At 37.0% G+C, this 15159-nt stretch overlaps 1 protein-coding gene across 1 annotated transcript; it reads left to right on the forward strand.

The window, feature by feature from the left end:
- The first annotated feature begins 618 nt into the window (after positions 1-618).
- LOC110107065 (metal transporter Nramp6) lies at positions 619-13312 on the forward strand. The gene is made up of 4 exons (XM_020837206.2): positions 619-1289; positions 2025-2161; positions 2241-2893; positions 12611-13312. Exons 1-4 carry the CDS (start codon positions 634-636, stop codon positions 12818-12820), a joined length of 1656 nt encoding a protein of 551 aa, XP_020692865.2. The 5' UTR covers positions 619-633; the 3' UTR covers positions 12821-13312.
- The last annotated feature ends 1847 nt before the right edge of the window (positions 13313-15159 follow it).

Below are 15159 nucleotides of genomic sequence, written 5' to 3' on the forward strand. Positions count from 1 at the left end.
CAATCAAAATGAGCATAAATTATTAGGTGTGGAGTTCAGACATATCTCTACGTTCGGACATCCATTTAAAATTTGACACATGTAGTGCACTTTGGTTGCATCTTTTTGTGTGATTTACTTGCAATTTACTTGTGCTTTAGTTGTTCTTTGATTGCTCTTTTGTTGCGCTTTTTTACTGTGCTTTAACTACACTTTACCCGTGTTTTGACTGCGCTTTACATACGCTTGACTTAAAGTTCTGCGGACACATTAAATATATAAAGTAAAAAAAATAAATCCACATGTCCCCTCCAGGTGTCAATATTTTATTGGAGTCCGAATGTATCTCTATGTCTTGACTCTATACCTAATAATTTGAGTGACTATTGTCCACAGAGTATACTATTTAAAATAAATAAAAAAAATCATTGCAAAGAAAAGAGGTGGAATCACATAAATTTGAAACTCACTTCAATTAATATATGTATATAATTAATTCATATTAGTGATAAAAAATCATTTATTAAAAAAACAGTCACTACCTTAATAAAATAAAAAATTCCCAAAATTTCACCGAGGACAGGAAATCCTCGGTCCCACCTAAAGCACAAGCACCAGGTGGATTGGTGGAAGATGTCGACAGCGGCCGAAGGCATGACGCCGGTGGATATAAGCCTCCCCGCACCCTCATCTTCCTCCGACAAAAATCGGCGCTTCTTTTCCTTCGTAGCTTCCCTTGCCACCGTCGTCGGCGCCAGCTCCCGGAATACTTCCATGCCGTCTCCCTTCGACGAGGAAGCCAACACTCTCCTTCCTTCCAGGTCGCCGGAGCCCAACGAGGAGGAGGAGAAGGCCTACGAATCCAGCGAAAAGATCATCGTTCCTGGCGCCGAAGATGAGGAGAGAGAAGGCGAGGTACGGCGTTTCTCTTGGCGGAAGCTATGGCTATTCACAGGGCCGGGGTTTCTGATGAGCATAGCGTTTCTGGATCCGGGGAATCTGGAGGGGGATCTCCAGGCCGGGGCGATTGCTGGATACTCGCTGCTTTGGTTGCTGATGTGGGCGACGATGATGGGGCTTTTGATCCAAATGTTGTCGGCGCGGCTTGGGGTGGCGACTGGGCGGCATCTGGCGGAGCATTGTCGGGAGGAGTACCCATGGTGGGCTAGGGTTTCGCTGTGGGTTATGGCGGAGGTGGCGTTGATTGGTGCGGATATACAGGAGGTTATTGGGAGCGCTATTGCGATCAAGATCCTTAGCCGCGGTGTGCTGCCACTTTGGGCTGGCGTGGTCATCACCGCGCTTGATTGGTAAGGTTATACTTCGAGATGTAGATGAATAATGTTTTCTGCTTCTTGATCTTGACCTGCAATTACAATTTTTTTTTCAGTAAAATTTAGAGAATCTACTATTTTATTTGCTTGAATTCAGTTTAAAAACCGGATTTCTTACGCTGTATTTGTTTGGAATCTGCTGTTTGAATTCCTATGGGGTACTATTGTTATGCAAGTTTAGTTTGACCTATATATGAAGAAAATTATTTGGCTGTGTTATTTCATGTATGCTGCAAATATGAAATTGTAAGTTATATTAAGAGATCTCCCATTAATTAGCAACTTATGTGAAAAAGGCATGTCCCGCCTCCCAAGTTGGCGCTTTTGGTTCTTAGTACCTTAGTATTGCTTTCCCGTTGATTAAGTATGGATTGATGTTTGCTATTGTAAAAATTATTTCAACTAGAAAATGGATTTTGGAACCTACCTTGTTATTAAGGAAGCTTGAGAATTATCACTAATTTATTTGGTTGAAGTGAAACTATTCCTTGATTCTTTCATTTGCTTTCGTTATCTAGTTATTGTTGGAAAGGACCGTCCAATAATGTTAACTATTTTCTTAGCTATTCATTTGACTTTTGAGTTGTTGGTAAATTGAAATGAGCATATGAATAATTTTTTTTAGGGCTCCTGAATACATGTCTACTGTTGTTTTAAATTTGTTTTTTAATCAAACACTATATATCTTTATTTCTTTACTTCTTTTGGCAGCTTCATCTTTCTTTTCCTTGAGAACTATGGGGTTAGAAAGTTGGAAGCTTTCTTTGCACTTCTCATATCAACGATGGCCATTTCTTTTGCGTGGATGTTTGGAGAAACCAAACCCAGTGGAAGGGAGCTTCTGATTGGTAATGCTCTCTTACAAAGACATTGATAACTAGCCCTATTACATTTCTCACTATGCTTAGCTCTGAGTTCTCTTTGCAGGTGTTTTAATTCCTAAATTGAACTCTAAAACAATTAGGCAGGCGGTGGGGGTTGTGGGTTGTGTAATTATGCCACATAATGTATATCTGCATTCGGCCTTGGTGCAGTCAAGAAAGGTTGATCCTAACAAGAAAAGTCGTGTTCAAGAAGCACTAAATTATTATACCATAGAGTCAACAGTTGCTCTCATCATCTCCTTCATAATAAATTTGTTTGTGACAACTGTTTTTGCAAAAGGATTTTATGGGAGTAAAGATGCTGACAGTATTGGCCTTGAGAATGCGGGGCAGTATTTAGAACAGAAGTATGGGGGAGGACTGTTGCCTATTCTCTATATATGGGGTATAGGACTATTAGCTGCAGGGCAAAGCAGTACAATTACTGGCACTTATGCTGGGCAGTTTATTATGGGAGGATTTCTCAATCTAAGATTGAAGAAGTGGCTCAGGGCGTTGATAACCAGAAGCTTTGCTATTGTGCCAACAATGATTGTTGCTCTCTTTTTTGACACCTCTGATGATGCATTAGATATTTTGAATGAATGGTTGAATGTTCTTCAGTCAGTACAAATTCCATTTGCCCTCATTCCTCTTCTTACTTTGGTATCAAAGGAGCAAGTCATGGGAGATTTCAAGATTGGCCATCTAACTAAGGTAACATATTCTTCTTTTTCTCTCCTTCTTATCTTTTGCTTGTAGTACATTTGAGCAATAATAAGCCTCTATTAGGACACATTAATTTTAGGTCACTGCATGAATAGCAGTATAGCACCATGCAAAAACTAGTATTTCAACTTCGACTTCTTTTGGGACAACTTTCTTATTGCTTTATGTACTAGAAAACTGCTTCATAAAGCAATAAGAAAGCTGTCCCAAACGAAACATTCATCTCATAGTACTTTTAATATCAACTCTTCACGATTTTCTTATCCTTAAATTTGATGGTTTATGGAATGATGGAAATAACTACTTTCATGTCTATGTCATTTGTTAACCGATTGAGAATAAAAAGGAAAAGAAAGGGAATGAGATGAAAGAAGATATGGTGGATAACCTAGTTTTCTTAATCACTTAGATGATGAAGAAAGCCTCGCACATTCTTAACATGGCTGAAATCACTTACAGTCATAAAAAAAGTTGGGTTCTAAATAAATGACAATACTTCATGAAAGGGTCTTTTGCTCTAAAAATAATATCAGTGATGCAATGAAATGACATAAAATAAAAACATAAACAAATAAACTATGACTATTGAAATAAACATGAAAAAACTCTTCTGTTGCACTCATATCAAAATAATTCCTAGCGTTTTATAATCTTTCTTGACTGAAGTTTGGTCTGGATATCCTCACCCAATTTATTTTCAATAAATATGCTCCAAAGGTAGGCTTGATAGACGCCATGAATATCATTTCTCTTGGGCTTTAAAGCACACTTATTCAGATATCAGAGGTAGCAATGTATCTAGAAAACTCAGAAGTAGAAAGAATAACTCATTAGTTATAGGTCAACAAAACAACGGGTCACATATCTAACCAACTACGAGGTGATGGTGTTTAAAGGTCCATTAGTTATTTGCTATGGAAGAGGTATTGGAAGATGTGGTTGGAGTGTTACTTGAAAGCAAAAAAGTTCACTTGTAGAAACACTAAAATAAAGTATCAGAGGCTTGAGAGTTTAATGATTTGGAAACAAATCTTCAATATAAGACTTGAAAAGTCATGATAATATGCAATATGTACAAATACAACAAGTCTTAGCTGAGAATGTTGTAGGATTAAAGGTACTACTTATAGCTTCTTGTTGGACTGTATCGATCAAGTGGGATAGATATAAATTAAGAGATAACTTTCTTCATTGTAACCCTAATCACTTTCAGGGGTACTCTGATGTGAAACCACATGCGAAGGAGCTTCTTAAGAAAATTAAAAGTGATTGACATCGTGGCCGTCGATCTCCTGTGTCTCCGATGGTACACGTGTCGAAATCGCTGACGATGTCCTCATCATACTCATTATAGCCTTCAAAATTTTATTGCGTATGGTTATCAGCAAACGTTATAAACACCAAGTTTCTGCTAAATTAGTAGTTCTTCTAAATTCTCAAATGTCACTTTGAATAAGATGAAAAATTGTGGATGGTTTGTATGGTTGTGGTGAAAAGTTACTTGGGGTATTTTTAGCATCAACACGTGTTTCACGTTTGACGGAAATATTATCTTTGTTGATAAATAAATTTGGATATATGATTTCAAATAGTAAAAATTTGATGTCTCAAATGCTTATTTCATAACATAATACTAGAATTTGAAGAGAAAAAGAGACCCACATTATTATGCAGGTTTGAGGTTGTTTGGCAGTAAGAAGGTAGTATAATCCATTAATTTAATTATCATTTCCAATAATTTTCACTGAAGTTTGGCCTTAAAAATTATAATAAGGATAACACGTTATTTTATATTTCGTTTCTTTTTCCATTGTACTATGATATAATAAATTATAAGTTAACTTAAGCACATATAAAAAACTCTTTAATAGGAGATCTATCATATGAATCATTCGTCATCTCACAACTAAAGATTTCTTACCATTAATCACCCAAACATCAATAGGCTGATGAATCTTAATGTAGGTTTTAGATACTTGCGGCAATCTGATCATATGATTTGATGGTCTGCATCAATTATTCAACATGTTTCGGTTTTTGATTAAGGAATGTGACGCCGGCTTGTCCAAGTTCTCTGTTTAGCTTTTACTGTTTTACTGTTTACAGCTCTGTTTTGATTAGCATTGTTTCATTTTCTTTTCCTTTTGGTATTTTCGGTTCTCTAGCCTAGCCTGTAGCTGTAACTTGTATAAATACTTGATCTTTGCCGGCTAGACAGGTACATTGGTGATTTTTCAAAGAATTGAATAAAGTTCCTTATGGTTCTCTGGAGTTCAAGAAACTCTGTTTCTGTATCCTGGTAACGTCTTCGTTTCCAGGTGGTGGTTGTTTGGTTTGAACAGATTGCATCGGAGTAGTTCTCGTCGGCCGTAATCCTAAGTTCCGGTATCAGTTTGGTATCAGAGCCGGCGAAGGTGCCGCCTCGTCGTAATCCACAGCGTCCGGTGCAAGAAGTGCTGATCGAAGACTTGCAAAGGGAAGTACAACGATTGCAGCAAAGATTAGAAAGATTTGAACAAAGAGAAGCTGTTGATGATCAAGAGGAAGGAGAGGGTGTAAACCCATTTTATCATGCCACTTCCAGCGATGAAGAAGGAGGGCGTCGGACACGAGAACGAGTGAGAAAGACAAGGCATGACGACGGAGGAATCAAAGTTGATTTACCAGACTTTGAGGGAAGATTAGATCCGGACGAGTTCATAAACTGGATTCATACCGTAGATCGAATCTTGGAATTCAAGGAAGTACATCCTGATCGCATTGTCAAGCTCGTGGCCATTAAATTGAAAAAGAATGCGTCATTGTGGTGGGAAAACCTGAAGCGAACAAGACTCCGGGAGGGCCGTAGCAAAATTGTGAGCTGGGACAAAATGAAAAAGGAGCTTCAAAGGAAGTATTTACCGGAGCAATATAGGCAAGAACTGTTCTTAAAGCTGCAAAGAATTCAGCAAAACCAGTTAACGGTGGAAGAATATGTAGCTGAGTTTGAACAGTTGACATTAAAATGTGATATGGTTGAACCTGTTGAAAACACAATTGCAAGGTTCTTGGAATGGTTGCAGCCTGCGATCAGTAATGTCGTTCAACTGCAGACTTATTGGACATTACAGGATGTCATTAACCTGGCTCTTAAGGTGGAGAAACAGCAGAGAAAAGCAAAAATTGTGCAGAACAGGTGGGGGCTCAAGGGAGAATTCAAGGAGCGGAATAACGGCAAGGATGAAGCGAACTCCAGCAGTCGAATGAAGACTCCCGAGACTGCTCAAGTTGTCAAGAAACCGAGTAACACCCCAAATTATCCAGCCAGGAAGTGCTTCAAATGCCATGGTTTTGGTCACATTGCTTCCAACTGTCCTAATCGGCATGTAATTACTCTTCTAGAAGATGACGAAGGGGAAGAGACCGAAGGCAATGGGGAAGATTCGACTGGTCTTGTTGTTGTGGATCAGCCGGTTCCTACTATTCTTTCTGCAGATGAAGGGCCAATGTTGGTTATACAGCGTTTACTCAAAAATCAGAAAGAAGAATTTTTGCAGCGGCATAATCTTTTTCGGACCCGTTGTACAGTTCAGGGCAAAGTGTGCCAAGTAATCGTCGATAGCGGAAGTTGCGAGAATGTGGCTTCAAGCTCGATGATAGATAAACTACAGCTGAAGACAGAAGAACATCCTCACCCTTATAAATTGGCATGGATTCAAAAGGATAATGTGGTCAGGGTTACAAAAAGGTGCTTGGTCAACTTTTCGATCGGTAAATATCGAGACCAACTTTGGTGTGATGTGGTACCGATGGACGCCTGCCATTTACTACTAGGGAGGCCTTGGCAGTATGATCGCCAGACCATTCATGATGGTGCTAAGAATACGTATACATTCAATTACAATGGTTGTCCGGTGGTGTTAGTTCCATTAGAGGAAGAACTCTCGACCAAATCCACAGAGGACTTGTTGATAAGTTACTCTCAATGCCGTAAGGCTTTGCAGGAGACCACCACAAGCTACATGATAGTTCTAAAGGAAATATTTCCTTCTACGGAAGTAAGTCATCCATGTCTCCAGAAACTCTTACAGGAGTTTCAAGATGTTTTTCCTGTAGAAATTCCCGACGGCCTGCCTCCCGAACGTGATATTCAGCATGAGATCGAGCTAGTGCCGGGTGCTGTGTTACCCAATCGGCCTCCTTACAGGCTTAGGCCAGATGAGTATGAAGTATTACAAAGGCAGATAGAGGAACTGTTATCAAAAGGCTTTATTAGGCCTAGCGTAAGTCCATGCGCTGTGCCAGTGCTGCTGGTTCCAAACAAAGATGGGTCTTATCGAATGTGCATGGACAACAGAGCAATTAACAAAATCACTGTCCGATATCGATTTCCGATTCCATGCATAGATGACCTTTTTGATCAATTACATGGCGCCAAAATATTTTCGAAAATCGACTTGAGGAGCGGGTACCATCAAATCCGTTTACGAGCTGGGGACGAGTGGAAGACTGCTTTCAAGGTTCGAGACGGACTCTATGAGTGGACAGTAATGCCTTTCGGACTGTCTAATGCCCCGAGCACCTTCATGAGGCTCATCAACCAAGTATTCCAATCGTTTCTATGTAAGTTCGTAGTTGTTTATTTTGATGATATATTAATTTTCAGTGAAAACCTGGAGGAGCATATACAGCATCTGAGGTTGGTGCTCTGCAAATTGTGGGAACAGAAGCTGTTTGGCCATCTTGGAAAATGCCAATTCCTAGATAATAAAATTGAATTTCTTGGCTTTGTGATTTCGGCTAAAGGCATTGAAGCCGATCCAAGGAAAATTGAGGCGATCATGAATTGGCCGATTCCGCAGTCGTTCACGGAGGTCCGAAGATTTCATGGACTTGCATCCTTTTACTGAAGATTCATCAGGAGTTTCAGCTCTATAGCCGCTCCAATTGCTGAAGTCCTGAAGATGGAATCATTTCTTTGGACAAGTAGCGCCCAAAACAGTTTTGAGCTCCTGAAGAAAACGATGACAGCTGCGCCCGTATTGAGTCTACCAGATTTCAATAAGGTTTTTGAGGTTGAATGTGATGCCTCCAACGTGGGAATAGGCGCTGTTTTGAGCCAAGACGGGCATCCCATAGCTTATTTCAGTGAGAAGCTAAATGAGGCTCGACAAAAATATTCTACGTATGACAAAGAATTTTATGCCATAGTCAGAGCTTTGCATCATTGGAATCATTATTTGTTGGCCAAAGATTTCATCCTGTACACTGACCATGAGGCTCTCCGCTTCCTAAACAGTCAGAAGAAGCTGAAAGGTAGGCACGCGACGTGGTCGGAATTCCTGGCGGCGTTCAATTTCTTGTTAAAGCATAAGGCAGGACATTTGAACCGTGCGGCTGACGCTTTGAGCCGTTGTCACTTGTTGCTACAAACAATCCAGACTAAAGTTGTGGGAATGGAAGCTTTTAAAAGCCTGTACTCAACGGATGAAGATTTCCGAGTAATATGGAATAAATGCCTGTCCCAACCCCATAAACTATTTCATATCAAGGATGGATATATGTTTTATGGCCATTGTCTCTGTATACCCAGATGCTCTACACGGTTAGCCATTATTACCGAATGCCATGATGGGGGTTTGATGGGGCATTTCGGGAGAGACAAAACCGTGAATCTAATTCAAGAAAAATTTTATTGGCCGTTATTATCAAGGGATGTTGGAAGGTACGTACAGGGGTGTCGTGTTTGCCAACTAGCCAAGACCCAAGGTACCAATGCCGGCCTGTATTCACCATTGCCCGTTCCTAAAGCGCCTTGGGAAGATGTCAGCCTTGATTTTGTGCTGGGACTGCCCCATACTCAGCGTAACAAAGATTCGATCATGGTGGTGGTAGATCGATTTTCAAAGATGGCGCATTTTATAGCTTGCCACAAGACTTTGGACGCGAGTCACATTGCTGATTTATACGTCCGGGAGATAGTAAGATTACATGGCATTTCGTTGACTATTACGTCCGATAGAGACGTAAAATTCATGAGTTATTTCTGGAAGACCTTGTGGGGAAAATTGGGAACCCGCCTGCAGTACAGTTCAGCTGCTCATCCGCAAACGGATGGGCAAACGGAGGTCGTCAATCGCAGCCTGGGTAATCTGCTAAGATGCTTTGTGGGAAAAAATATTAAGCAATGGGATTTAATATTAGCTCAAATCGAGTTTGCCTTCAACCGCTCGGTTAATCAGACTACCAGGCGAAGCCCATTCGAAATAGTGTATGGGCGAAATCCCTTAACGCCATTGGATTTAATTCCAGTAGTGCAACAGGCTGCTTATAATCCTGATGGTGAACAAAGAAGTAAGGAGATTCAAAAACTGCATCAGCAAGTTCAAGAGGAAATCAATAAGCAAAATGACAGGTATAGGGTTCAAGCAAACAAGCATAGAAAACAGATTGTATACAATGAAGGGGACCTGGTGTGGATTAGATTAAGAAAAGAGCGATTTCCACCTAAAGCTTTCAACAAATTAAAACCCCGGGCTGATGGACCTTTTCGTGTCGTCAAAAAGATCAATGATAACGCTTATCTGATAGATCTACCAGGGGACTACAACATTTCGGCTGTGTTCAACGTGGCCGACTTAACTCCACATTATGAGAACGAGGCTTTTCCAACCCCGGAAGAATGACGCCGGAGCTTGTCCAAGTTCTCTGTTTAGCTTTTACTGTTTTACTGTTTACAGCTCTGTTTTGATTAGCATTGTTTCATTTTCTTTTCCTTTTGGTATTTTCGGTTCTCTAGCCTAGCCTGTAGCTGTAACTTGTATAAATACTTGATCTTTGCCGGCTAGACAGGTACATTGGTGATTTTTCAAAGAATTGAATAAAGTTCCTTATGGTTCTCTGGAGTTCAAGAAACTCTGTTTCTGTATCCTGGTAACGTCTTCGTTTCCAGGTGGTGGTTGTTTGGTTTGAACAGATTGCATCGGAGTAGTTCTCGTCGGCCGGAATCCTAAGTTCCGGTATCAGAATGACTTTGTATTACCTTATTGTGCCAAGCCAATCATATGCGTCTTTGCTTCTTGAGTGCCTGTAGTTTTGCTAAGTAGACGGAGAGGCGTCTCCATTTACTCAAATGTAAAATCAAGAGACTTTTTGGGATTTTTTTTTTTGTGATATGAGCTATTTGCTTCGTCCCTTTTTGGATTTTAGGCTTCCAATTTTTCGATTATCATGTACTCCCAACATTGATCAAAGGTGTGATATGGTTTGTGATAGCGCTCATACCATTCTTTAGCTTGAGAGCTTCGACCTTTATACTTATTGGCGGTCATTGTTGTGGATCCTACAAGCGTCGGAGTATTGTGTATCTAATGAGTATGGTGTTTGGTTCATCATTACTCTTTTTTGTCTTTTTTTTTTTGCTTCAGCTATAGGAAAATTCTGCATTCCAAGTAATCGTCTCCAAATCTCATCTAGATCAGAGTTACAACCTTAAGAGGAATTTAAATATCTGCTCTTTTTCTAATATTTTTCTATATTTTTTTATCACTTGAACAACTCCATTCAACTTCATAGAGTAGATATATTTCCTGCCAAAATTCAAGCAAGGAGTTGTAGTGTTTGGTGACATCGTTGTTACTTCTGGGTATTTTTTATTTTAGATCTATTCTCAGAACGCTGGGCTGTGTTTTCTAGATCAGATTAGATTTTTTAGGCAGCATCCTTGGTTTCCTTTATAGTTTTGTAGAAGAAGTAGGTTCTTCCAAACTTTGACTCCATGATGAAAGTTATAAGCGAAACCATGACAATAGATTATCAGCTTCTAAAGAATTGTAATTTGATACATCTTTGGAAAGTTGTTCTGCAATTCCTATAAAATATTTGACATTCCCTATTCTTCTTTTCACTAGAAGTAATAATTGGAATCATTCACTAAAATTAATTTCATTATGCTTGTGATATATTTTTGGTTATTGATACCAAATTTATGCAGGATGGCTTTTAATAGATTTTCCTTAATGCAATCTAAGTTAGGATGCACAAAAATTCTTGCAATCAAATTTACAGTCCACTTTTGGTCCTATTTGATGGGAAAAAAACCACTTAAAGTTTGCTTCAAACAATGATTTGAAGATTGTTAAAATAAATATTGTAAGAAATCTAAGAAAAATTGATTAAGACTCACACTATAATTTTAAAGATAAGCTTGTAGCATATGTTGATGAAATCCCAATTACATTTGAAAAAATTAATACGAAAATATGTGGATGAAAAAAGGGCAATGATACAAATCACCAAAGAAGATCTTGGCTTCAGACAAGAACAAGGAAAAAAATCTTCTTGCCGAAGTTGTCAATACTTGTATCACATCCAAACAATTCATATGCACGATAAATTCAAATTTGAACGGAAATCTTAGTTTCATTAAGCAATCTTTTCAATTTTTACTTATCTCAGTAATCCTATTCCTAATAAACAATTCTCAAATTAATAGTTTAGTAGAATCAAAATCCGGGGAAAACAAAACTGTTCCAAATTTAAACAATCCCTATTCTAGCTATAATGCAAAACTATTCCAAAGTCGCAATGGAATCAAATTACAGAGTCATAATTTAAACAATCCCTATTCTAGCTATAATGCAAAACTGTTCCAAAGTCATAATGGAATCAAATTGGGAAATAGTGCAGCAATCGCATAGAGACTCCAGCTACAGTCACCCAATCAGCAACTTCTATTTTTGCTACAATGAAAAAAACTAGTCGTTGATATCAATTTATAGTAGTTGGATACATTGATTATCATATAGGGAAACAAAGAATAGCTGCCAAAGAAGGTAGTCACTTAAAAGCCATGGCTGAAGGGATAGTGAATCAGCGGGTGAAGGGGAACAGCACAGGATTCTGATTGAACTAAGGAATCAAATTAGAGGACATCGCAGTCTCGCAGGCATTATCATCATGACATGCTACATCAAATGAAGTAGAAAATTACAAAATTGAAACTACTAAATCAATACCATACCACAGAAAGTCAAAATGTTCTCCTCAATGCTCATGCGGTATTTTAGATGAGCATAAACCTGTGGGTTTCTATCACAGGTTTATTAAAGACCTTTATTTTTAATGCAAGGGTTTCAAGAAATGTAGGCGTGCATAGGGAAACTTAGCGATGCATGTTAGGATTTGAAGAAACAATGGATGGAGTGAAAGGCTTAGTTCATGTTTACACATTATATACATTAATACAAAGCCTTGAAATATTATCATTTTTCCAATAAAAAAAAAAGTTTTTTAGGAATTTTATACAAAATTCCCTTCATTTTCAAAAAAATAGTTCTTAAGTATTTAAACTTTGCTATGCTAGACACAGGCTTCGTTTGAGGCAATTTTCTTACTGCTTTCTACAGCAGCTTTCTAGCACAAAAGAACTCCTGAAAATAGGAAAAAAAATAATGATCAAAAGTGTCCCAAATGAAGTCATACTTTGATTCTTTTTTGCTCAACACAAAACATTGCACTATTCCACATGAATGTTATAGCCCATTAGCTCCGAACTAATCTCATCTGATGTTCTAAGCTGAATTTTTCAAGTAATGCACATAAATAAGATATAACCGCCCTTCCGAAATTTCACCATCTTACTGCATCAGCCTTATAATTATAGCAGTCCAAATTGAGTAACTTCTGAACCTCCAATTCTCACATTTCATTTTCCTTCTTCTGCAGGTAGTCACTTGGGTTGTAGCCGCTCTATTGATTATAATTAATGGTTATCTTCTTCTGAATTTTTTCTCATCTGAAGTTAACGGCCTACTATTTGGTTCTATAATATGTGTTATCTTAGCTATCTATGTTGCTTTCGTTTCATATCTCATCCTAAGAGGTTTTGATCTTCTAGATCAGTTTTTATCAGTAGTCTGCAAGAGATTCTCATGAGAATAACTAACAACATTAGACATAAAGGCTACAGTGAAGTGAAGTAAACTTCAATCTGCTCCCTGCTACATTGATCTTTCTCACTGCCGTCTATTTACAATACAAATCAACACTGTTGCAGTTTTAGAATTTAGTGCTGAACTTAGTTTAGCCTTCGTTTGATACAGCTTTCTTAATGCTTTCTAAAACAACAACTTAGTTAAAAAATTTCTTGAATTAGAGATTTTTGTGCTAGAAAGTTGTTTTAAAAAGCAATGAGAAAGTTCTCCCAAACGAATCCTTAGTATCTTGATTTTAATTTCATTTGCTAAAGTTAAGCAGATAGGATAGTTGCATTTCAGTAGAGAAAAGGCATTTCTTCCCATTTATTGTATCACAATTTTGTAAGAACAATGTAGTTCTGAAATAAGAAAGTCCTGTTGCATGTAAAATGCTGAACAATGCAGCTGTTGACTGTTTATTTGATTGAAATTTTCTTTTTTTGTTAGATCAGAATAAGGAACTCCATTGCATTATTCCTGTTATCAAACATAAAGGCTAAGGTTTCGTTTGGAATGGCTTTCTTACTGCTTCTTAAAGCAGTTTTTTAGAAAGATGTTTTAAGAAGCAGGAAGAAAACTGTCCTGAACGAAATCTTAATTGCATTTTAGTTGTTTCTGTTTGGTTTATTTCTTATTTTATCTTTATTATTCAGAGCTTCTTATTGAAGCCATGGAATATTGTCTATAAAAAAGATGTCATGATGTTATTTTTGCTACGCCATTAAAAAAATTTATCTGATTTTTGACATTCTTTTGGAATCTTAAAAAGTCTCCGAGTGCCCCAAGTATTTTGTTTAAATAACTCTTAATTTTTTTTAGCTATTTTATAATTGTCATAATATTATTTGATAATACGAGCTGAATGATATTAAGAACAATTCTATTTAGGTTTCATTTGTGACATCTTTTGTAGTGTTTTATAAAACAGTTTTTTAGTATAAGAAGTTTTTGGAAAAGAAAATTTAGTATAAAAAAAGTTCTTTTAAAAAGCAGTAAGAAAGTTTGCCCAAACAAAACATCAAACTCACACGAGCATAAGGTTTCATTTAGGGTAGTTTTTTTGTTGCTTCTTAAAGCCGTTTTATAGTATAAACATTTTAATTTTTTATTAGAAAGTTGTTTTAAGTAGTAAAAAAAATCGATTCTAATGAAGCCTAAATTTGTAATATATCATTTGTGTGTGTTCGTAGTCGTCGAAATTACTGGTTCTATCTTCAACGAGGGAAATCGAATGTTTGAAATTGCCTAATTTTGAATTAATTAAAGTTTTATGATATCCACAAGAAATTTTTAAAACTTATAATTAGGAGAGGAAAAATTTTGATATGTATAGTTTTAGAATTACCCTTTGTAAAATGATCATATTTATAATAATACTTTGGCATAAAAATATTTTTTGAGCTACTGATGTTTGTAAATTAAAATAAAATTAAGCTTATAATTTTATTATAATAATTTATTGAATTTTTTAGCCATAATTTCAGCCTCAAAATATTTTAAAATGATTTTAAAAAAAATTAAGAAGACAATTTTGCATTTCTTGTTTGTAGAAGCATAAACATGTGTAATAAGAATGTACAACAAATAATAAAAAAAAAAAGATGAAAAACAAATGTAAAAGAGCTTATAAATGTTTAAAAATTATGTTGCCGATCAAATCTTTTTTAATTGCCATCCTGTTTATAGCACATCATTGTTTCAACCTCCTCTCTTTTTCTCTCTCTCTTTGAATATTAAAGTTTGAAAACAATCAATTTCCTTTTAAAAGAAAATCAGAGCTTCAAAATAATATTTAAAATCTCAAACCCAAATCAAACAGTGCAATTAGCACTAACACACTTTTTTTTTAGCTGAAGGCTAAGGGTTCGTTTGGGATGATTTTTTTATTATTTCTTAAAATAAAATTTTAATACAAATATTTTAATTTGTGTACAAAAAAGATGTTTTTAGAAACAATAAAAAAACTATCACAAATAAAATCTAAGTGATTGCATCATAATAAACTGAATATTGCATTAAAAATCCCCCCTCTTCCTAAGTTGTGGCAGCCTTTCTATGTTCTTCTTGATCTTGAGAAATTATTCTGTGCGGTCACCCCATCACCGAATGCTGTCCAGAGATAAATCAGAATCCGTCACATCACTTTTTGTTGTATATCAAATGACATGATGCATTCTGATTCTCCTCCAAACCGTCTGTTGATCACACCAAATAATTTCTCCTCCATCTCTCTCTCTTCTCTTATATGTTCTCCTCACGCCTCTCTCCTCATTCACATCTCCCCCTCCCTCTTCTATC

Source organism: Dendrobium catenatum, unplaced genomic scaffold (genome assembly GCF_001605985.2).
Source record: "Dendrobium catenatum unplaced genomic scaffold, ASM160598v2 fragScaff_scaffold_1022, whole genome shotgun sequence".
Lineage (NCBI taxonomy): Eukaryota > Viridiplantae > Streptophyta > Magnoliopsida > Asparagales > Orchidaceae > Dendrobium > Dendrobium catenatum.